At 41.8% G+C, this 24,628-nt stretch overlaps 1 protein-coding gene across 1 annotated transcript in view; it reads right to left on the bottom strand.

Moving 5' to 3' along the window:
- The window catches only part of LOC109890441 (low-density lipoprotein receptor-related protein 1B), a 160,703-nt gene that overhangs the window by 83,349 nt on the left and 52,726 nt on the right, over positions 1-24,628 (bottom strand). Inside the window, exons 21-41 of the mRNA XM_031792245.1 lie at positions 22,801-23,001; positions 21,789-22,034; positions 20,826-21,023; positions 20,396-20,600; positions 20,052-20,216; positions 19,616-19,860; positions 17,458-17,589; positions 16,836-17,063; positions 16,403-16,577; positions 16,137-16,231; positions 15,766-15,915; positions 13,671-13,811; positions 11,757-11,882; positions 11,371-11,502; positions 11,066-11,200; positions 8,947-9,076; positions 5,838-5,964; positions 4,874-5,034; positions 4,339-4,466; positions 3,718-3,822; positions 3,227-3,496 (exon numbers count right to left, since the gene is read on the bottom strand). Of these exons, the coding sequence (XP_031648105.1) occupies positions 3,227-3,496; positions 3,718-3,822; positions 4,339-4,466; positions 4,874-5,034; positions 5,838-5,964; positions 8,947-9,076; positions 11,066-11,200; positions 11,371-11,502; positions 11,757-11,882; positions 13,671-13,811; positions 15,766-15,915; positions 16,137-16,231; positions 16,403-16,577; positions 16,836-17,063; positions 17,458-17,589; positions 19,616-19,860; positions 20,052-20,216; positions 20,396-20,600; positions 20,826-21,023; positions 21,789-22,034; positions 22,801-23,001 (3,495 nt within the window). The remainder of the gene's footprint in view (positions 1-3,226; positions 3,497-3,717; positions 3,823-4,338; positions 4,467-4,873; positions 5,035-5,837; positions 5,965-8,946; positions 9,077-11,065; positions 11,201-11,370; positions 11,503-11,756; positions 11,883-13,670; positions 13,812-15,765; positions 15,916-16,136; positions 16,232-16,402; positions 16,578-16,835; positions 17,064-17,457; positions 17,590-19,615; positions 19,861-20,051; positions 20,217-20,395; positions 20,601-20,825; positions 21,024-21,788; positions 22,035-22,800; positions 23,002-24,628) is intronic.

Here is a 24,628-nt window from a genome sequence, read left to right as displayed (position 1 = left end):
AAAATAGTCCTCCCTTATCTTAAAGGGCACTGACCGCCACTGATGTCTATATAGGATGAGAGTAAAGGCTTCCTCGTGCTTCCCATTTGAAAGAGTTCGTAACAGTTTGTGCATATATTATGATGACATTTTGTGACGATTTTGTTTGTTTTGGTCTTCAGCAAGTTTTTTGGGGGCTGTTCGTTCACATTTTTCTCTCGAGGCAAGCTGAAGTCGGTAGCTGAAATCTACGCCCCTTCGTCGGTGATTGGTCAACAGTGGGGAATCTTCAATGAAGTGGTTGTTGTCATTCAACACGAGACGACTTGTTTTCATGAAAACATTTTCATTGAGTAATACTGCAAAATTGCGTGACTAACATCTCCTCTGAAGAAACGTCAAAATGAATGACAGGTTCTTTTTTTTAAATCTTAGATTAATTCTGACTATGGCGTCTCAATATGGACAAACATTACAATTACAGTTTTTTTCTCATTTTTAAAATGAAGGTCTTTTAACGGAGTATGTGAGCACACTCGTTCGGTTCGCACCAGCCAAACTGAAGCATACGGAAGTTTTAAGTCCCCACCATATGAGTCATGTTTTCAACGTAGCACAACATAGAATGCCACCTTTCCAACAAGTAAGTTCGTCAAATTTCTGCCCTGCTACAGCTGCACCCTGTCAACTGTTATTGTAAAGTGGAAACGTCTAGGGAGCAACAACGGTTCAGCTGCAAAGTTGTAGGTCACACAAGCTCACAGAACGGGACCGGCAAGTGCTGAAGCGCATAGATGTAAAAATGGTCTGTCCTCGGTTGCAACACTCATTACCAAGTTCCAAACGGCCACTGGAAGAAAAGTCAGCACAACAACTGTTTATCGGGAGATTCATGAAAGTGGTTTCCATGGCAGAGCAACTGCATACAACTCTAACATCACCATGCACAATGCCAAGCGTCGGCTGGAGTGGTGTAAAGCTCGCCACAATTGGTCTCTGGAGCAGTGGAAACGCATTCTCTGGAGTGATAAATCACATGCCCCATCTGGCAGTCTGATGGATAATTCTGGTTTTGGCGGATGCCAGGAGAACGCTACCTGTCCCGAATGCCAACTGTAAGGTTTGGTGGAGGAGGAATCATGGTCTGGGGCTGTTTTTCATGGTTCGGGCTAGTCCCCTTAGTTTTAGTGAAGGGAAATCTTAATGCTACAGCATGCAATTACATTTTAAATGATTCTGTGCTTCCAACTTTGTGGTAACAGTTTGGGGAAGAGCCCTGACCTCATCTTCGAAAACCTTTGGGATGAATTGGAACGCCGACTGCGAGCCAGCACTAATCTCCCAACATCAGTACCTGACCTCTCTAATGCTCTTGTGGCTAAATGGAAGCAAGTCCCCGCATCAATGTTCCAATATCTAGTGGAAAGCCTTCCCAGAAGAGTTGAGGCTATTATAGCAGAAAAGGGGGGGACCAACTCCATATTAATGCTCATGATATTGGAACAAGGGTGTCCACATACTTATGGTCATGTAGTGTATTTAATCACAGTATTTATCGGTTTATCGGTCTTGGCTCCAAAATGTTATAGAATAATAAGTCAATTTTCCTGTTGTTTTAGTTACTGTCTATTAATATTATTCTTCCTCTATTTCTTATGTTTGTATGTAACCGGTGTGAAATGGCTAGCTAGTTAGCGGTGGTGCGCGCTAATAGCATTTTCAATTGGTGACGTCACTCGCTCTGAGACCTTGAAGTAGTTGTTCCCCTTGCAGAGGCCGCAGCTTTTGTGGAGCAATGGGTAACAATGCTTCAAGGGTGGCTGTCATCAATGTGTGCAGAGGGTCCCTGGTTCGAGCCCAGGTTGGGGCAAGGAGAGGGACGGAAGCTATACTCTGTTACATGTACATCAGAAAGAAACAGGAATTAAATACATATATTGTGATGATTGTTGGACAGAATTTGAATTAGAATGCCGAAAAAAAGTGAAAGGAAATGCCAGTAGTAGTCAGCTGTCCCTGACAGTGTGAAAAGACCAGGTAATATGTTATGGTGGAACTGATTTAACGTGTTTGAAGGTTTTGCGAGTGATTTACAGTGGGGACAGAAGGGGTCATCACATCACTTCCTGTTTGCCATCCATCACCTATTACAGTTGGCTGCAAACGAAGATGGATTAACCCCACTGTATGAGAGGAAATGCCAATACCAACTACCAGCCACGCTCCTCACCTGCTCACAGCAAGTCTCAGGCCAACCCTTTTATACACCTACACCAAATCCTGGTCTTCTCTAGCACAGTTGGTAGAGCACAGCCCTTGCAACACCAGGATAGTGGGTTCAATTCCCCGGACTACCCGTATGACTGTAAGTCTTTGAATACAAGTGTCTGCTAAATGGCTTATACAATATTAATACACCTACAACTTCTCTATATAGCATTCCTTTCATCATATACAACTCCTGTAGAACTAGATAACATTTACTGTATCACTTCTAAAATCATTGCAACTGACATCTCATCTTGCTGTACAATGCAGTCTTTGATAGTTTTGCCACTTCTGTCAGCAACCAAATGAAAGCAATAGAAGTGGCAAAAGATCAGAGTTTCTGTCAGAGACGTACAAAAGAGGCTTGAGTCGGTCTCTAAATGTTGACATCAGTGGTACATGAAAGGCAGTCAGATTATGTGGGATCCCTCTGGTTTCACACTCCAAGTAACAGTTTGAGCTCTTGTCAATGGAGAGTTGAAGACCTTTGAAATTGGAGGAAAGAAATGTTCACTACTTGAAATAGCAGCTTTACTTGCTCATCAGTCTTCTCTCTCATCTTTCCAAAGGCAGGGAGGAAGCTATGGCGCCGAAATAAAATAATGAACGCATCCAATGTGAAAGGAGGTGAGAAGTGAATGCAAGTACATTCTACAAGGGGTTTCTACTTCCCCGTTACTCTTTGCTACAGATGTAGGATCTTAATCACTCTTTTGTTGCTCAGACTTTTCCGGCACAGCAGTGTATTTGAGGTTTAAAAAGGCTTCTACAGTTTGTTATTTCCACTTTGAAATGTCAGACTTGATTTGCTCTCACAAAAAATGTCCTGTTGTTAGCAGGATTATTTTTCCTCCTGTAGCAAACTGGCTCATATTAAGATCCTACATCTGTAGATTAACCAACTGTTTTCAGCTTTTCAAACTGTTAGTAATTCATTTAGTAATGGATAAATGAGCAGACAAACAAATACCACACTTACTCTCAACGATCACTCTCCGTCCAGTCCAGTCATCATTGACAACCTGTATATTCCCAAAGTGAACGTCACTATAGAAAATCCGGTTGGTGCCTCCAGAGTTCTGTTGTCGGTGATGAAAGGCCAGCGCTATCACATTCTTGAAGTAGGCAGGGTTCTCATAGGGCCTGATGGGCGAGTTGAGGTCGCTGTCGTCTGATAGGTGGATGCTCCTCAGGATCGACCTCTCAGAGTAGAGAAGGTAGCCAGCGTACTGGTGACAGCTGAGACCGTCTAATCAAATGACAATGATTATGTAATTGAACCTTTGAAACTGTGATTATTTGAAATAAACATTTGATGTGAAAAAAATACAAAAATAGAATAACATTTTTATGTGTATTTAAAATCGCTACACACTTAACTGTAAAACAACTATAAATTACAGAATACAAATCACACAAGAGACTATAAAAGAGATGAATAAATGAACATAAAAACAGATCACTGATGACCTTTAGCTAGGTAGCCGTGAGCACAGGAACATGTCCTCCTCCCACTGCCCAGGTGGAAACACAGCTGATGGCAGCCTCCGTTGTTCTGGCCACACGGGTTGGTTCCTGTAAGAAAGCCAACAGCAGGGTCAAAAGTCAACACAGGGTCATAAGGAATAAGATTCCATTATGAAGTTGCAGTGAAATTGCAGTAGCGATGTTAGTCAATATGCAGATATTAGGTTTCTGTATTGCAAGAGGTTGCAAAACCTTCACGCTAAAGGGGCAATCAGCAGTTGCTGCATCCATTTTTGGACTTATTAATGAATTATTTGTACCCTGATTCTTGAAAACTTCTAAATAAATACCTCACGAGCTTAGTTTAACAGAACCCCAAAATATAAGCTTTTTTTTTACTCCAATGTTTGTAAACAATATAAATGTAAACAAAACATGGTTAAGCTCTAATTTTGATATCATGGATATCCTTGCATACGTAGCTCTGTTTATGAATTTGTTATTGTTTCAACTGCTGATTGGCCCTTTAATCTCAGGTCGATTCTAGAACACTTAACCGCAGGTACCGACAGCTGGTAAGAACATGAAATAATACAGATGTGACAATGAAGTTGAAACCTCAACCTTTCTCCCGTCCTCGGTTAAAAACTTTGACATCGTTCAGGTTGACCCCCAGGCCACTCCTCAGAGTCATGGCTCCCTCCGTTGCATAACTCTTGACACCTCGGCGAATGGAGCCATTGGCATGAGCCCTACACACACACACACGCACACACACACACACAACAGGAAGAGGAGGGAGTTTGACACCAGGTAACAGAAAGTTTGACACGGGGATAATCAATGGCCCTTGACTAATTAAAACAGAAGAACTCATTAAATTACACTAGACAGAAGCTAAAATATGCTAGGCAGCTGGTCTGACAGAAGGTGACGGGACCTAGCTACCCTTGCGGATGACATTGAAGTAGGTACGCACAATTTAAATAGAGAGACGGTGTCTTTTCTGCCTTTTTCTCTGCCAATTAGATTGTTGTTTCAAGTGACCTTGTGGTGCAGGTGGTTAATTCAACAAGGGTAGAGCAGCTGGCGAAGGCTTCTTTGGAGCCGGTTTGGAGAGACTGTACTATACTGTAACATTTACGGAGGAATAAATTACCTGTCAGCCCAGTATATGTAAGGCCCATAGACGGCCATTGAAAAGAGATCCGCTGCGTTGCTGGCTGAGGATGACAGTACTACCTCCCGGTCCTCTCCGCTCTCAAGGCTGATCCGTTCTATCTTGTCGGCGCGGGCGTCGCACCAATATAATTTATTTTCCTAGAGTACAATGTGGAGAAAATAAACTTCAGGTATATGATGGTGGGAAGAGTATCGTTATAAAAAAGATAACACAAAGCAGAGTGTAATGCCACTTCAGCCAAGAGGATCAGAGGGAGGCTAAAGTGCTGTGTGTACACTCTGGGGGACAAAAACACCTGATCCTCCTGTTTGACTCAGTGGGGAAGAGTGTGGAGCCAGCAACATCAACATCATGGATTCCATTCCCGCTCAGATCATAAATACTACAATACCTGCTGCACCCACTGATCGCCAATAACACTGACGGCAATCTTTCTTTAGATGTTTTATTTACTTGTTCAACAAAATCTCTTTCTCTGAGCATTTGAAATAATATAATATTTTTTTGCATATAATATAGCTCGATATTTGTATTATTTATTTTCTACAGTCTTCTTTGCTCATCTTTATCAAGGGTGCCAATAACTTTGGAGATATACCGTATATAAGATGTTTGGGATAAAAGCATCTGCTAAATGGCATGAATTAATCTATTATATCTATTCTATTATATAAACTGAATGCTGATTGGCTGACAGGTATATCAGACCGTATACCACGGGTATGACAAACAAATACTGTTTACTGTTCTAATTACGTTGGTAGGCAGTTTATAATAGCAATACGACACCTCGGGAGCTTGTGATTTATGGCCAATATACAGTACCATGATTAAGGGCTGTATCCAGGTACTCTGCATTGTGTCGTGCCGAAGAACAGCGCTTAGCCATGATTTATTGGCCATATACAACACCTCCTCAGGCCTTATTGCTTAAATATACCTCATAGTCTATGGAGATCCCATTGGGCCATGCTATTCCAGAGTTGACCAGAATTACTTGGTCTGATCCGTCCAGCCGGGCCCGACAGATGCAGGGGCTCTGGCCCCATTCTGTCCAGAACAGAAACCTGGCCAAGAGGACAACAGAAGGGTAAGAAGAGTCCACAGCCACCAGCACCCCCAAACAATGCTCATACTTTACAGTCACCTCATACTTTGACAGGAAATGCTTTGGGTTGATCTAATGAGTATTGTTCATAATCGGTAGACAATTTTTTGGGGGGAGGGGGTCTAGTTGAGATAAAGATCTATTTTTCAAGATAGAGCTGGACCAAGTCAGCAGCATCAACAAAGCAGTATTAGACAAACAGGCACATGACGAAAATGACATCAATACAATAAGCAGCACGTCAGTAACAAACATGTACACGGCACAATCCAGAAAAACAGACGGCAATACGTTAAGCGCCAGAGCTTGCAAAACAAATCGCAGGGCCATAACAGTATCAATGGATAACTCAAGGAGGCTGAACTCCTTGGATGGACAGGGGAGTAGACATGTTCAACTCCCTTTCAGAATACTAATATTGAAGCAAGCAGTTGATCGACGTTCCAACGGTTATGGCTCACTAACTGTGAACGCACCAATTATAAATAATACAAAAATAACATGACAGTATGCTCTGGTTCCAAATCCCCTCACACAAAATCGAATATCCATAGGGGGCCAGTTGTTGACATATTTCTATATTGGCTTTAATTTAAGCAATCAGCGTGATTGCCACATAAAGATCTCTCTCACTTCATGAGACCTCAGGGTAATGCATACATACAATGTTATGAATAATAGGGTTTAGAGGGAGACAACATTAATTAGCCCGGCGCAGGTGAGGCACAAGCTGTGACAGTAGACACACACAGTGCCAGTAGACTCATCTCTATTCTCCTCAGCTGCTTATCCTGGTTCATTAGCATCTCTCATCAGGGGAGGAATCAATAGGAAAATGCCCTGCAGTCTAAGCAGTCTAAGCTGATGTGGGGAAATGGACCCGTCCTTTCTTTTCCTGTTATTAATGATTGAGAAGCTGAACATGTGAGACAGTGTAGTCAGTTATTAATGCAGAGAGTGGAGAAATACTGTATTTATACTTCATGGTTTGCTTTGGATGAAGGGTGGAGAGTTGAGATTTTATTGGCTGGTAATTGCTTGATGTCGTCTGTACATTTTGTTGTGTTACAGCCTGAATTTAAAATGGTTTACATTCAATTTTGTGTGACTGATCTACACAACAATACCCCATAATGTCAAAGTAGAGTATTTTGTTGTTGAAATATTTTGAAATGATTGAAAAATGTAAAGCTGAAATATCTTGTGTCAATAAGAATTCAACCCCTTTGTTATGGCAAGCCTAAATAAGTCCACGAGTAAAAAATGTGCTTAACAAATCAAATAATAAGTTGCATGCCGGAGAGGAAGGAAACTGCTCAGCGATTTCACCACAAGGCCAATGGTGATTTTCAAACAGTCACAGAGTTTGTGATATGAGACAACTGAGGATAGATCAACAACATTGTACAGTCGAAATGCTTGTAATTATACTTCAGTATTCCATAGTAACATTTGACAAAAATATCTAAAGACACTGAAGCAGCAAACTTTGTAGAAATTAATATTTGTGTCATTCTCAAAACCTTTGGCCACGACTGTATATTAGTGTTTTATTATTCATGATTTTTATAAATGTTCAAATTAGTTTTTTCTTCCACTTTGACATGAGTATTTTATGTAGATTGAATCAATTTAATTAAATCAATTTAATCCCACTTTGTAAGATATCAATAATGTAGTTTAAGAATTCCCTACCCTGCAAAAGAAAAACACTGAAACGCCATCTCTTAAAACCTGTGAATACTGGAGAAATCTCAAAATAAATCAATAATGGAGAATGGTCAGATAACAGCATAGTTGAATCTCTGCATGGGATGTACATTTCAGAAAAACAGGGGAGGTGAAGACATAATCAATTGGTGAGAAAGACTGATGATGGGGAGAAAATGAGATCATCTCTACTCTACAAGGATTTCTTAGGGGCCAGGCATCCACAGTGTTCATGTCATCTAAAAAGGTCTTAATATAATTTGAAGGTGCCCAGAGTGCCAAGATATTAGCACTGATGATATTAATAGTAGGATCTAGAGTCAAGTGAAAATCTCCCCCAAGGATGGTCACTGAGTCTGGGAAGTCTAACAATTTAAGCTTCAGGTCTTCAAAAAAGGATTTATCAAAAGCATTTGGTGCGTAAATGGCGGACAAACATAATGTAGTGCCATTAATAGTAACAGAGGTATAACAATACTGTTCATCAATGTCTCCCCCACAGAGACCCCCACCTTCATATTAAGATTCCTCTTAATTACTTCAGTTTTGTTTGGGGCACAAGAGTAGGCTATTATCTTATCAATAGACTTCAGAACATATTTTATATCAGTGGCTTTCAAATGGCTCTACTGTAGGTAGCCAAAATCAATATTTTTTTACATTGTAAGTACTCTAAACATGTTAAGTCTATCCATGAGTCAGCTTGAGATGTAAATATATCCAAGAGCCTTTGAAAACACTTTGCACAGAGTTGAGATAGAAATACTGTTTAGACAGACACATAAAATCAAAACATGACATAAAAACCCAAATTGATCGTACAGTCTACAATTGTGAATGCATATAAATTCTATCGCATTTAAAAATGTAATTTTAATAACCAACAACAAAAAGTTAATTGAAAAGGCCAGTATGCCATCGGACATAAAAGTTTACTCCCGAGAGAGCCACGGCCAGTATCCCTGAGTTGGCAGTCCCTTGGATGCTGACACAACGTGGGGAAACCAAGGGGTGTAAATACTTTCTAAAGGCACTGTAATTATATAATTCTACTATATAATCTTGCAAAGATCGTTTTACGACGTTCATTATTACTGCCTCTCAAAATCAATTAGAACATTGGTTATTTGGTGACCATTTCTTGGGAATACATTATGGAGCTAGGATGTGTTCATTACATACCAAGCGGGTGGACTTTAAAGTGTTGACTGAAATGAAAGACTGTACACACCCTTTCACCGGGTGCACAGCAATGGCTTTGGGCTGGTCAAGTCCTTCAGCTATCACCACGGCTCGGTACAAGCCACTGAGTCGAGCAACCTCGATGATGTTGAAGCCATGGTCCGTCCAATAGATATTACCTAGTAAACAGCACAAACATGACTTTGTACAGTGTTCAACCATTGCATTACAAGTCAGTCAATTCATTACATTTGATGTATGTCTTACTTGAGAAGTATGTCCTCTGGCTCTTGTCTCTCTGTATGTCCTACAGTTGCAGTCAAATAAATATATTGGCACCCTTGCACTTTACAATGGAGCAGAATGCTCTGTTGTCTTTTTTGTGGTTGAACTGCTATTTTTTACTGTGTATCCTCCTGCAACTTACCACAGGTAAGATGTTACACTGTGAACGAGAATCAGCTGCCTCCAAACAAATTCATTTTAATTCTGAAAAATTTAGTCCAGGCAAAGTGAAAAATATTATTCAGATATTTTTTTCTTGGTTGCAAATCAAACAAATATGTGTGAACAATGTAAAAATTAAATAAATGTTAAACTTATTTCAGAAGAAATAGTGAATTGTGTAAGGGTGCCAATATACAGTGCCTTCGGAAAGTATTCAGATCCTTTAACTTTTTCCACATTTTGTTACGTTACAGCCTTATTCTAAAATGGTCTAAATGAAAAAAATCCTGAGTAATCTACACACAATACAAAGCGAAAACAGACATTTTTGCTCATTCAAAAAAATGTATAATAATAACTTATTTATGTAAGTATTCAGACCCTTTGCTATGAGACTCAAATTGAGCTCAGGTGCATCCTGTTCCCGTTGTTCATCCTTGAGATGCTTCTACAACTTGATTGGAGTCCACCTGCGGTAAATTAAATTGATTGGACATGATTTGGAAAGGCACACACCTGTGTATATAAGGTGTGGGACCTTATATAGTTGACAGTGCATGTCGGAGCAAAAACTAAGCCATGAGGTCGAAGGAATTGTCCGTAGAACGCTGAGACAGGATTATGTCGAGGCACAGATCTGTGGAAGGGTACCAACAAATTTCTGAAGCATTGAAGTTCCCCAAGAACACAGTGACCTCCATCATTCTTAAATGGAAGAAGTTTGGAACCCCCAAGACTCTTCCTAGAGCTGGCCGCCCTACCAAAGCAATCGGGGGAGAAGGGCCTTGGTCAGGGAGGTGACTAAGAACCCGCTGGTTACTCTGACAGAGCCCTAGAGTTCCTCTGTGGAGATGAGAGAACCTTCCAGGACAACCATCTCTGTAGCACTACACCACTCAGACCTTTATGTTAGAATGACCAGATGGAAGCCACTCCTCAGTAAAAGGCACATGACAGCCCACTTGGAGTTTGCCAACAGGCACCTAAGAACTCTTAGACCATGAGAAACAAGATCTGGTCTGATGAAACCATGATTGAACTATTTTCCTTAATGCCAAGTGCCATGTCTGGAGGAAACCTGGCACCATCCCTACAGTGAAGCATGGTGGTGGCAGCATCATGTGGGGATGTTTTTCAGCGGCAGAGACTAGGAGACTCGTCAGGATCGAGGCAAAGATGAACAGAGAAAAGCACACAGCCAAGCACACAGCCAAGACAACGCAGGAATGGCTTCAGGACAAGTCTCTGAATGTCCTTGAGTGGCCCAGCCAGAGCCCGGTCTTGAACCTGATCGAACATCTCTGGAGAGACATGAAAATAGCTGTGCTGCAATGCTCCCCATCCAACCTGACAGAGCTTGAGAAAATATGCAGAGAATAATGGGAGAAACTCCACAAATACAGGTGTGCCAAGCCTGTAGCCTCATACCGAAAACTCCAAGCTGTAATCACTGCCAAATGTGGTTCAACAAAGTACTGAGTAAAGGATCTGAATATTGTGATGTGATATTTCAGTTGTTTATTTTTAATAAATTAGCAAAAATATCTCTAAAACCTGTTTTGGCTTTGTCATTATAGGGTATTGTGTGTAGATTGATGTGGAAAAAGCTATACATGAACAAAAAGGCACTGTTTTTGACCACAACTACTTATATGTCCTACTTTGCACTTGACATTGTATTCCCTTCAGTAAAGGTTAACTTTGAGAGCTCGGCTACTGACCTCCAATCCAGTCCACTGCAATCCCCTCCACACGGCCGATACCACTAGTGACAATGTCCTCTCTCCACGTCTGATCTCGCTTGACTCTGGATATTCTGTTCAAGCCCATGTCTGTCCAATATAACGTGTCATTTCCTATTAGGGAAATCAATTAATTGAAAATGATTAATGTTTTTCCCTTCATTAGTTTTTTTTTCAAACTATAATTTAAAAAAACAATTTAAAAAAATTAGAATTATTAATTTGCAAACCGAAGCAGGAAGAATAGTCCAAATAATCACAGAAAACAATGCCAATACACTCACCAGCATGGAAGTCAATCCCCACAGCCATCATTGAGCCGGTCACCGGCATCAAGGCTTCACTGTTATCACTCGGTTCCAGGGATATCCCCCTGATGCCCTCATGAAATGAGTACATCAGGAAAGACCCTATGCCTTCAAGTTCAAACACAAAGCCAAAACCAATCAACTATATGGCATCTACTGTGCATGTAAAATGTAATTCTAACCTTCATATCACATCAGGAAAGACCCTAGTCATTCAAACACAAAAAAGCAACACTGATAGACAAAGCCATATTTCAATGTCACTATGGGATCTGCCGTACATGTCAAATCAGATTCACATCATGGTTTTCATATGTTGTGTTCCCTATTCAATGTACTCCCATGAGAAGCCGGTACAGTACCTTCACATGACATGCGATCAGAGTGGAGGTTGTAGCCCACGGCACAGGAACAGCTCCTTGTGCTCTCTGATGTTGGGAAGCAGAGCTGAGAGCAGCCACCATTGTTGTCTTGACAGAGATTCCTCCCTGCACAGCAGTGGAACATGATTAGGTTACATTGTACGTTACACTGTAAACAAACAGTGTACATTAGACATCACACTGTACATTTAACACGTAAGCATGGCCATTGCCTGTGTATTCATTCAGGAAGCAACGCAGTAATGACACATCAGGACAACATGCTTATTATTTAACTGAGCATTACGATGGGAAAAAGCAGAGTTAGACCGAGTACATCTGCATTGCATTGCGTTCCAATTATTTTCATGAGATTACAGTACTTCCAAGGCAGCATTAGCACTCCCAGTGTGTGAGAGTGAGTGAGTGAGAGCAGGTGAGTGAGTGAGACAGAGAGAGAGAGAGGATGAGAGAGAGAGTGAGAGAGAGAGAGAGTGAGAGAGAGAGAGAGAGAGAGAGAGAGAGAGAGAGAGAGAGAGGATGAGAGAGAGAGAGTGAGAGAGAGTGTGAGTGAGAGAGGATGAGAGAGAGAGTGAGTGAGTGAGTGAGTGAGTGAGTGAGAGAGAGAGAGGATGAGAGTGAGAGAGAGTGAGAGAGAGAGAGAGGATGAGAGTGAGAGAGAGAGAGAGAGGATGAGAGAGAGAGAGAGAGAGAGAGAGAGAGAGAGAGAGAGAGAGAGAGAGGATGAGAGTGAGAGGATGAGAGTGAGAGAGAGAGAGAAAGAGAGGATGAGAGTGAGAGAGAGAGAGGATGAGAGAGAGAGAGAGAGAGAGAGAGAGAGAGAGAGAGAGAGAGAGAGAGAGAGGGAGAGGGAGAGAGAGAGAGAGAGAGAGAGGATGAGAGTGAGAGGATGAGAGTGAGAGAGAGAGAGAAAGAGAGGATGAGAGTGAGAGAGAGAGAGGATGAGAGAGAGAGAGAGAGAGAGAGAGAGAGAGAGAGAGAGAGAGAGAGAGAGAGGGAGAGGGAGAGAGAGAGATTACACAGATCCACAAAGAATTCGAAAACAAATCCAATTTTGAAAAACTCCCATATCTACTGGGTGAAATTCCACAGTGTGCCATCACAGCAGCAAGATTTGTGACCTGTTGCCACGAGAAAAGGGCAACCAGTGAAGAACAAACACCATTGTAAATACAACCCATATTTATGCTTATTTATTTTATCTTGTGTCCTTTAACCATTTGTACATTGTCAAAACACTGTATATATATATAATATGACATTTGTAATGTTTACTGTTAATTTATGTTGTCTACCTCACTTGCTTTGGCAATGTTAACACATGTTTCCCATGCCAATAAAGCCCTTGAATTGAATTGAATTGAATTGAGAGAGGATGAGAGAGAGAGAGAGAGAGAGAGAGAGAGAGAGGATGAGAGTGAGAGAGATAGAAAGAGAGAGGGAGAGAGAAGACTAACGAGACATGACCATACTCCGATGTGGTCTGTGTCAAAAAAAGAGAAATTAAGTAGCTAATTGGTCAGAGGAATTGAGGAGGAAGTTGAAAGATTTACATTTAAGACACCTTAATTGCCATTTTTAAATACTGACGGAGATCGAGAGCAATCCTTCTATTGGACCTGTCAATAAAATGGATGATACTGCCAATGACTCTACAAAACTGATACACGGAATCTCAATGAAGAACCATTATTTTCTGGCCAGTTGGATTAAAAAAAGGACAATTTCTTCTGAAACACACATAAACACAATAAAAAGTCACGTTGGTGCAGACTCAATAGAGGATCAAAGCACATGGCAATTTCGAGTCAAAAGGTTACAGCAAAGCTTTAAAAGGAGGTAGGACATGATCTGAGTGAAAGCATTGAGTAGCAGTCATACTCCTTGCATTACCTGTCTGGCTGTCCTCGTCATACACCTTCATGTGAACAATCCCCGTGGTCTTGTTGCGTAAAACCACCATGTCCAGCCCGCCTCTCTTACTGACGGTCCCCAACTGGGCCAAGTTGTCATCGGCCCACCACAACTTGGCACCTGAAGACAGAAAAATCGACCATTGTTCATGACTAAATTGACAAGTATACTGATAAATCAGAGCTATTCAAAAGACCATGAATACTACACGGTAGCAATAGTGGTTCTATGCCGTATCTGCGAGTAACCCTTGAATTAAAAGATAACGTCCCATTTGTTCTTGAATAGTAGGCTATAGAGCATGTTCACTAAAAATATCACTGGACCCAAATAACACATTGAATGATCGCTTTCCTAGGAACTGTAACATACAATTGTAACTGAATCGAATACATTATAGGAACTGTATAATACTGTATTATTCATAAGGTATGTCTAGCTCTCACTGTACAGTATTCCCTTGCTGATGAATACAGTAGGCCGGGGCTCACTCCTGGGATGCTTGTAAACGAAGGCACACGGAGGGAGCTTTGCAAAGGAGGACTTTCAGGTATCGTCCTCTGAGAATCGGGTGATACGAGACGGAGAGACAGGATCTCAAGTTCATTCCCCTACGCATAAATCTTAGGGGCACAGGTCCAGGGAGGAAACAGAGGAACTGGGCCATGTGACATATTTTTTTTCTTCTTATAATATGAGCCCATGTACTATACTTGCACCCTTGACTGACAAAACACCGAGGTACAGTCAGCCCAGCACAAAGGGACATAGGACAGCGGCTCAGCAGTCAGAAAACCTCTGAAGCCTGGCCAATCCTGTGCCTGTAGACAGGGAACTTAACGTTCTCTTCTTCTTCTTCTTTTTAACCTGTCTGCATACTTGAATGGGGCACAGTACAGTGGGTTTGAGACATACCATTCTTGGCTTTTGGCCTGCTGGACTACAGCTATCAACAAAGAACATCATCTCCGCGGAGAGCATGCAAAAAGAGGCCGTGTTAAAACCAAAGAGAAAAAAATACACGTCTTTCAGATAGGATTTCTGTAAACAACAGTCCCTCTACAGCTGCATTACATCAGAATCAAACAGTATTCCCAACAGAATTACGGCAGACCATACTGTAGATAGGTAGATAGGACTTTAATATCCCAGAGGCTATTACAATATCCCAAGCAGATAAGAGAGGTACTATAAACTAAGGAATCATAGCAAAACCAGAGCAAGAAGCCCATTAATAATGACATATCTCCCCTAACCCTACTCCCTGTAGGGTTACTCAAGGGGAATAACCACTAAAAGTAGGTTAATTCACATCTGATATTAAACAAATTAATACAACCATGAAAAATAATTATTCCATCCTGTTAATAGTATCATGATCGACTTTCTTGTAGAGCATGGAGAGAAACTCCCCCTCAATGACCTGTACTATTAAAACGTAATAGATGTACAGTATTTATACAATCACCGTTATAGCTATAAGTAAACCTGGAACCTGGATGGATCGAAAGCCCAGGTTGCCCATCACTATGTCAGAAAGCCTGGTTATTGTGTTCTGTTTCTGTAGCGTGAGGCGGCTCTGTCGCCCATCACTGTAGAGGCTAAACAAGTCCCAGTGAAGACAGAGAACATTCCCTAATGTATTCTGTCGGGATGAAGCATTTTATCAGATGGGATGCAGTTTTAAACGTGAATTGGAATCGTTTCAGAGACAGACATAAACAGAAATGGGGAATTGACAAATAATATAATGCAAGAAGACAGCAAAGGTTCATGACTGTCAAAACCCCTTTTACTCATGTACTCCAGATCAAAAACAACTCCGAATCAATGGACTAGTACTTAAAAACAAAATACAATTTGGGCAGCAAATGCTTTTATGAGCTGGAAGAGCACAACATCTTTATATTTATATTATATTTCCAAGACAAAGAATATGCACAAAGAGTCTCAGGGTAGTAGTGCTCATCCATAGAACCATGCTCCCAAAAAGCAAAACTGATCCTAGATCAGCACATCTTACTCTGAGACACTTTATGAACACGGGCCCAAGCTCTAAACTCTCGCCACTCACCCATAACAGCTAGAGCCGTGGCTTTAACAAGCTCTTTCTTCAGGGTCTCCAGCACTTCCAGACCACTGCCGTCCAGACTACACCTGTTGACGGTAGCGTTGCCTGCACTGACCCAATACAGCTTGTCTGATGTGTAGTCTATCGACAGGCCTAGAAGAGACATCATTGATTACAGTTATGATTGACATATTATGGGTGGTTGCTGTCCTACCAATCATCTCACTCAATATTGCAATATGGTTTGTTTACCAGATAGTAGTACTACTGTTGTCATGCAATATACAATGGCAGAAGATAACTGGCACTGGCCACTAAATGTGGATGTTTTGTACGTAAGAACAAATATTCAGAATTGTACATGTGACATTTACCAACGGGATCTCTCTGGTTCTGGTGAATGATCTTGCTATTGCTTCCATCCATGTTGGCCACGTTGATTGTGTTGCCGTCTGTCCAATACATTTTCCTGGGAGGTAAAAACTCAATAGGAAAACAATATTTTCCATACAGAAGACTAACACAAAAGTGCATCATTTATCATATCATGTAACTAGCGTTCACTTGACTATGTCTTGTTATACCTAATCAATATCAGACATTGAACTGTATAAAAGTACATACAAAAATCGAATCTTACCCTTTGGACGGATGTACGGTGAGACACTTGGGCTTCTCAATCCCGTGAAGCACAGAGGTTTTCAGAGACCCGTCTAGCCTCGCCACGTTTATCTGTGACTCGTCGCTTTCTGAACTAATCCAATACAGGTTCCTGGAGAGCCAGTCCAGGGCCAGCCCTCTTACATTAACAATACCTGCAAAAAAAATCATATGCTGAAAGACAACATCAATGTGGCCATGTTAATCTCTTCAATGAAATAATGTACTGAGTTTATCGCTTGAACAACCTGACAAGTGGACTATGAAAATTAGAACGGGTAGCTATGAAAAGGACATCAAAAGGACGCAAAACACTGTAACCGTCTGATAAGACATTTACGACAAACTTTTCGTTGCGTAAGTGTCAGAAAACGGATACATTTCAAAACAAAGAGGTGAACATCTTTCTCTACCTCCGGATATTATCGTCTCTATTGCGGTTCCGTTGATGGAGGACCGTTTGATGGTTTGTGTTTTGACGTCAGTCCAGTAGATTCGTTCCTCTGATGCATCGTAGTCCACCGCTGTGACATCGTCTATATCTGGGACCGTCAGAGCTGTGATGAGGTTCAGGTAAGGGTTGTCAATGTCCACGCCACGGATCTCTGTTCGCCTCACATACAGAAGGAATCTCTTCAGTGCTGTTGAAGGACAAGAGAAAACTGGACATTGACATTGGCTTTCAAAGTTCAGAATCAAGCGGGTGTTATTGGTGGCCTTGCTATTCAACACTCAAACCACCTGAGGATGTCTCATTCAGGGTTATGAGTTTAAAATTGCATGCTCTTAACAATGTCATTGTAGTGTGAACATAATCACAGTCTGTGTCAGATACCTTTTTCACCTTCTCAAAACAATAGAAACCTGCCGTGTTTCGAAATGACTCACTTTTGATGGACACGCACTATGATGTATGAATGTGGAGGATTGTATGAATGAATGAATGGCTGGCTAGAAGGAGCGATGGATGGACGGAGAGGCTGATGTAAGGAGAGACCAACTGACAAAACGGCTGAAGGGGTGAGGTTCACTCACTGAAGCAGGAAAAGTTGTCTGCAGATATCTTCATGAGGTGAGGGCAGGCACAGGAGGCGGTGCGGTTGTAGTTGATAAGGCACAGATGGGAGCAGGGTCCACGACCGCCATTCGCCTCGCAGGGATTTGAGGCTATTGCCGAGAGAGGGAGAGAGGGGAAGTTGTTCAATAATCAATTAGTCTGGTTTCTTTGAACCCTCCTGTTGTGTTCGTTTCACGTGAATTAATTCTGTATTCCCCGGACCACAATGACCGCCCCATTATAGCTGATTATAAATTCATAATAACACATATCTTATCAACTAATGTTTTGTTAGATCTTTTATCAACTTAGGTTCTTGTGAACATTACGCGTTTTGAACTTGTATTTGCCATTTATAGGCCTCATTGACCTAAGCTCATACAACTCACTTTTGAATAAAGAAAAAACATAATGTATGCATTATTTTGACTGTAACAAATACTCAGATGAAACATATTGTGCTATTTATCACAGACTACTTTCTCCTCTAATGCATCTTCACTGTCCGTTTCCTGGCCTCTCCTCCTCACCAGTGCCATGATCAAAGACATGATCAAGAGCCTCACATACAGTATATCGTTTGGTCATTGTGCTGCCACAGAATGAATTGTGAGCAAGGACTCAAAAAAGCTTTGTACACCAGAGCTGAGAGAAAAGTTCTATATATTATTGAAACAATGTTGCGATTGTTTGTGAGAATGCCAGCAGGTGTGGTTCCCATGCGGGAAAGATTCTATTGGGGAAAGGTTCCTGTGGGGGTTGCCATGGAAGCCAAGAAGGGGAGTGATGTGTGTGTGTGTTTGCTCAAACACACATGCATTTGGGGGTCTGGGAGAGGAAGTGTGTCCATCTGATGAATGGGCATGTGCCTGAACTCAATTTTATAAACTAATTGTAGTCTCACCCATTCATTTCTAATGACCAGGAACACCACAGGTGTACAAAAGTTAAATAAAACCCCCAAAATGTTATGAAAATCATCTAAATGTATTGTGTGTATTCAGGTGCCCTGTGTGGACAAAGTCATGGAACCTAATGTCAATCAGATTAAATGAACTACATTTTTCAGAGAACAAACGTGTAAATCAGTCCAAATTGACCGGAACACAGCAGGAGGGTTAATACAAGATTCTGATACTCCTGGAAGGAAACATATTTGATTTGTGAAAGGCAGAGAGAGTCCTGTAAGTGAACCCTTACAGCCAAAAGTCCAGACAGAGAAAATGAAGCCAGATGAACCAATTCATGGGTTGCATGTTTCGTCACAATATTGTTTTGAGCGTTCATTTTTGGGCTGATGCCTGACTGAGCATTCTACTCAATGCATTGTCAATGAGCGCTGATGAAGATTTCAACCAAAGTGCATTACATTGCCTTGGAAATACAATGACATTCAAAAGGAGACACATAATTAGTAGGAAACCTGTTGTTATCATTTTGAAGTAGCAAGATTGACTTTAGATGTAGTATAATTTTAGCTAGCTAACATTAGCATTACTAGCTATTTTTGACAAACTTTGCAAGCTAATGACAACATTGCCATCTGTCTAAAGTCATGGAAACACTGGAAAAACTGGCAAAGTTGTTTCCTACAAAATATTTGACTACTTTTAGCAACGTCATCGTATTTCCAGGCACTATAGTGTAATTTAGACTAAATAGTAGTCAGCCCCTGTCCAGAATGACTGGGCTTATCACCATTTTAGGGCAACACTATGGTGCCGCCGATAGAGGGTGGCCTGAGAACATTCATAACAGTGGCATGACGCAACCAAGTGATGGAGGTACAACCTATGAATAGTGACAGTTGTTATGATGTTTTGTTTCCAGCATTAAGACAGAGAATGTCATTTCTTTTGACAAGCTAGAGCAGATTTCTTATCTCTCAGACAATGTTGGATATAGCAAGCGAAAAGTATTTTGTGAGACACAGCTGTAACACATTTAAATGCAACCATACAATAAATGATTCGTTATGATCAAACTAAACAAAACTCTTCAACCAATCCAGATGGACTGAGGGTCAAGACAGAGAACACGCCACTCAAAACACGCCACTCAAAACACGCCACTCAAAACACGCCACTCTCTTTTCAACCTTGTGATCTGAATGTTTGAGACAGTGCGGTAGCCTACCTTGTGGTTGTCTGCTGGGGTGGTATATCTGAAGGTCAAATGGCTGGGCGCTGGTTTTCTGGATGACTGTCACATTGGCCCCTGTCCACTTGTTAGCCCTGGCCAGAGTGTTGGTCCTCCAGTCAGTCCAGTATACACTACCCCCGTAGAGACAGACAGCGAAGGGATGTGACAGGTACTCATGTCCCTTCAGAATCTCTATCATACCAGTCCCATCGTACAGAGCAGAGAATATGGCATCAGACCTGTTGAGATGAAAATAGATGTTTGTCTATTATAATCATTTTATTCCACCAGCAGGGTTGGGGTGAATTCCAACTCAATTCAGCTAATTCAGGAAGTCAACTGAAATTCTCATCAAAATTGGCATTTCAGTTGACTTCCTGAATTGATGGGGAATTGACCTCATATAGACAGGTAGAGGCATGTAAACCACCTGGCATCGGTCCACACGACCCTCTTCTCCATAAGGTCCAGAGTAAGACCATTAGGCCAGGCTCCTATCTCCATGTCTCTGAAGACAACATGGCGTCCTCCTCCGCTCATAGAAGCAGCCTCGATCCGAGGGAAGGTGGCATCCCAGTCTGTCCAGAAAATAATTCTAAACCACAAAATAATCAAATAAGAATTATCATCCATGTGTAATGGATTAAGGATGAATCAGAATCAAGTCAACCTCACCCTACGGTCATTCATAGCAAACCAGGATTATGTAAGAAATGCATATCCTTGTTAAAGGGTACACTCACTCACTCACTCACTCACTCAGAGATAACTAACCCCTGCTCAGGATCCAGAGCGATGGCTCGTGGGTGCTCCATCCCTCCGGCGATCAGTGTGGTCCGGAGCTCCCCGTTTAGTTTGGCCACCTCTATCTGATCTAAGTTGCTGTCGATCCAATACAGGTTCCCTGCTATCCAATCAACGGCCAAACCCTCCGGAGTAGCCAATCCATGTTGGACCACCACTTCAATCCCTGTCACACCTGTAAGGAACCAATGACAGTAAAAGACCAACATAATAACACATAAGAAGGTAAGAGGATGTGCTGAAACACAGGTAAAAAAAGGCTTAGGTTTAGGAAGTCTTCAGTGGAGCTAAAAGGAGAACTAAATATAACGAATGCAACACTTTCCCTACGACCTCAATTAAACATCGACAACTCAGCTTAACCAAAACACATTTCCAACCAAATTCTATGTGCTCCTACCAGCAGAGCCTAGCAGCTTCCCTCTGTATATCTTATCCTCAACCACATCGGTCCAGTAGAGTCGACTCTGATCGAAGTGGAAGTCTAAGGCGATCGTGTTCCTCAAACCAGGAACTAGAAGGCTGTAGTCTCGCCTGTGGAGATCGATCCTCCTGATCTCATGGCGGATGGAGAAGATGACGAATGCCTCAAAGGGATCTGAGGAAGGAGACAACAAATAAGTCAAGAAATACATTTTTGACAATAAATATTGCATACTACTACAGATTCTCACACACATACACAAATAACTGTCGTGTTTCTTTGCTAGAATAGCAACTCTGTCATGTTCAGCAAATGTTCTGTCATAAAATGAGTACAGAAACCTTTGGAGGATTCATCTCCAATCGAAAGTGTAACATTTTAGATGGGAAAACCTAGCTTATTCAATACAATTGCCAGATGTTACATTAAATAACTGGGAGAAATTGATGCAGAGAAAAAAAAGGCCTGAAAGCTACTGGCGTATAAACGGCCAATGCTCATTGGGTACTGCTTCCAAACTATTTAACTACTATATAAACGGAATGTCCCAAATAACTGCTTTAGAATAGAAAGTACAATTAGGATAATATAACCAATTTATCACATTGCTTTTTATCTGTTGGATTCAAGGCACAAGGGTAAGTGATGTCTGTCCCATAGAATATAATAATACAGTATATGTCATTTAGCAGAGGCTTCTTATCCAAGGTGACTTACTGTCGTGCGTGCATACATTTTACTTATGGTTGCTCCCAGCAGGTCAAATCCATGACCCTTGGCATTGCAAGCGCCATGCTCTACTGACTGAGACACACAGGAACACAGAAATAGAATCGGGAATTCTCATTTCTAAGGGCTGTCATTGGGCAGTTCCACAGAGCGCAGGTATGTGTCAGAAAGACTTATCAGCCATGTCACACAGAGCTTAACACCAGCTACCTGTACTCTGGCAGCTGTCCCCATCTAGTTCCAGCCTCCAGCCTGGGTAGCAGGAACACTTGACGGTTGCTTTGTACTGCTCACACACTTGGCTGCACTTGAGGTGCCTGGAGCAGTGGTCCAGGGTCTGGCACGTCCTGCTGTCTGGGCTTAGACTGAGCCCCGGCGGGCAGGAGCACGCCACGCCCCTCCCAGGAGCCACTGCACACTGGTGGCTACAGCCGCCGTTACCCAAAATGCAATCGTCTGAGTTGGTGAAAGAAGCAGACGAAGAAAGGAGATGAGAGGAGAGCAGATTGATTCACAGACAGATGTATGGCAGGAAAGTCAGAGGGTAGTGTTAAATGGAGACCGATGTACTGCACGTCCTCGTCGACTAGTGTCATAGGGGCTCAATACCCCACAAGAAAGTGAACACATCTTTCCTGACACATCTGTCTTCGCATTTTTTTTTTCTATGGGACAAAGTGTCGTGTGGTAATCCCTGGGCAGGTCATTCGTGTGAACATCAGGCATTCATCTGGCCTAACCCCCACCAACATTGCTTAAGCCTGACCCCACTGCCACGATCATCTAGCCCATGTGGTCCAAAACAAAAGGCTCGTCTCTGTCATAAACCATAATCCCCTTCACTATTAAATATGTCTCCTCTGTCTCTTCCCTGTTGACTTTGGAGTGTTTCCAGAGAAAACTAAGGGTCTTGGTCAGCAAGAGTTATACATGCTCTTCAGTCTCAACAGTTCTCCCCGAGGTTCTCCCTGAGTTCAGTGGAGAATAAGAGGACAGATGGACGATGCCAAAGTAAGCACTGCTGCTGATTTACAACAGCTCAACACGGTCTGTCAACATACATTTTCTGGTCAGACTAGCGGAGAAAGCATAGAATGAAGTGAGAAAAAGAAACGGAACGATATTTAATAATGAATTGAAGTGGGGACCGAGAGAATTGACTCAAGTGAGAGAAATGGGACCAAGAGAATTGGTTGAGAAGTGATCTGAACAAAGGTCACACCGCAGAAGTGTCCCTCGTCAGAGTGGTCAGAGCAGTCGTATCTCCCGTTGCAGATGCTCTCGGGAGGCAGGCAGACGGAGGTGTCGTTGGCACAGAGGTATCTGGGGGGCTTACAGGGCGACGTCTCACAGCCTTCCTCATCAGACAGATCCTCACAGTCATGGTCCCCGTCACACACCCAGCTCTTACTGATACACTTGCCTGTGTGGGGAGAAATAGGGAGAGATGGTGATGAGGCAAGGGACAAATTTGCAAGAATGTTCTAATTTTGTCCTTGTAAGAAAATGGTGAATGATTACAAAACCCACATTTCAACCGTAAGTACAAAAATAAGAATTGATTGTCCATTTTCTTGGAGAGAACGGAAACTATCAGAAAAAAGCTGGTGAGAAAATTGTCATAGTGATACCCAAGACTAAACTGTCAATACCATCGAATGAAGCAATTCTGCTGAGTCTAGGTAGTTGGTGAAATGCTTCTAAAGTGATTGGAAATAGAAGCTTTTAGAAACAATTGCAGGAAACAGGAAGCAATTATTGGAAGCAGCGAGGTAAAAACCACAGTCTCAGAGGAATCCTGAAAAGCAGAGGAATACAAGCCCTATAGGCATCAGAAGAAAGTAGTGTATGGAGTGAGAGGCAGCCCACCTCAGCTTTAATCCGTGTTATTGATGAGGAAACCCTGGAATAAACATGTGGTTTGCAATGAGGCCTAATGAAAGGCTATCTCTCTGTCCCAAATGGCACCCTATTCCCTATATAGTGCACTATTTGTAGTAGTGCACTGTATAGGGAATAGGGTGTCATTTGGGATGTCTCCTATATATTTTCAAAGGCTATACTTTGTCTGCCTCAGCGTAAGGCAGTCAGCTTAGTCTGGACGGACACAGTGAATACAGATCAGAGCTGAGTCTGCCAATTATTTCAATTCAAACAACAGTATGTTGATCTATTGTTGGAGGTATGTTCTTTCTGTTCGCTTTAATTTGGGAGTGTTTTGGAGTGTTTCACAAAATACTGTGATTCCAAGCTAGCATCCTAATGAAGCTGTTTCAGAATCCACGCTGAGGGGGGATCTATTTTAACAAACCTAACGCAATGGTGAATCTTAGTGCTGGCGGAAATCCGTTATAGCCAAGTTCGTTAAATAGCCTGCTCCATATTTGCTAAATATGTTGAACATTTTTTTGCATTTCACACTGTACTATTTGCATTGCTTCCATATAGAAATACATTGTTAAACCTTTTCTACTGCATTCACTCAGATATAGGGGCTATCCCCACTGAGCATTGTAGTCTGGGCATGTACATGCCAAACGTAGTCAATATGCAAGATTAAAAATTCACTGGGCTACTTACTAAGGCCTGAAAAGACCGTGTATAATTCTTAGCAAATTTGAATAAAAATCGAAACAACTTGTTATAAATAGGCCATGTCTCAATACAGTTACAGGCACAATGCTCCCTGTCGGCATATAATACAGGCAATTTAGACTGTTTTACGCACATCCAGACGTTTCACAGGAGCTGGATAAAGATCCAATGTAAAGAGAAAGGGGGGGGGGGGGGGGGATGTCCACTCACTGCTATACTGCTCGCAAATGTAACGTTTTATAAACATCATGGAACCATCTTACAGATCATATTTGCACTTCTCCAGAAATTGCATTGTATTCAGTCATTATCACCATAAACGCATGGACGGTGAATCTTTATAAATAGTTTTGTTTTAATCTAATTAAACAAAAAAGACAACAATATTTCTAAGTCGGACCGGGTCACGATATCATAAATCGCTTCCCTCGTTCCATGGCACTGTGTGCACACGT

The sequence above is a fragment of the Oncorhynchus kisutch genome, linkage group LG16 (genome assembly GCF_002021735.2).
Source record: "Oncorhynchus kisutch isolate 150728-3 linkage group LG16, Okis_V2, whole genome shotgun sequence".
NCBI lineage: Eukaryota > Metazoa > Chordata > Actinopteri > Salmoniformes > Salmonidae > Oncorhynchus > Oncorhynchus kisutch.
Note: the sequence above shows the minus strand (reverse complement) of the source record. Positions and strands in the feature narration are given on the sequence as shown.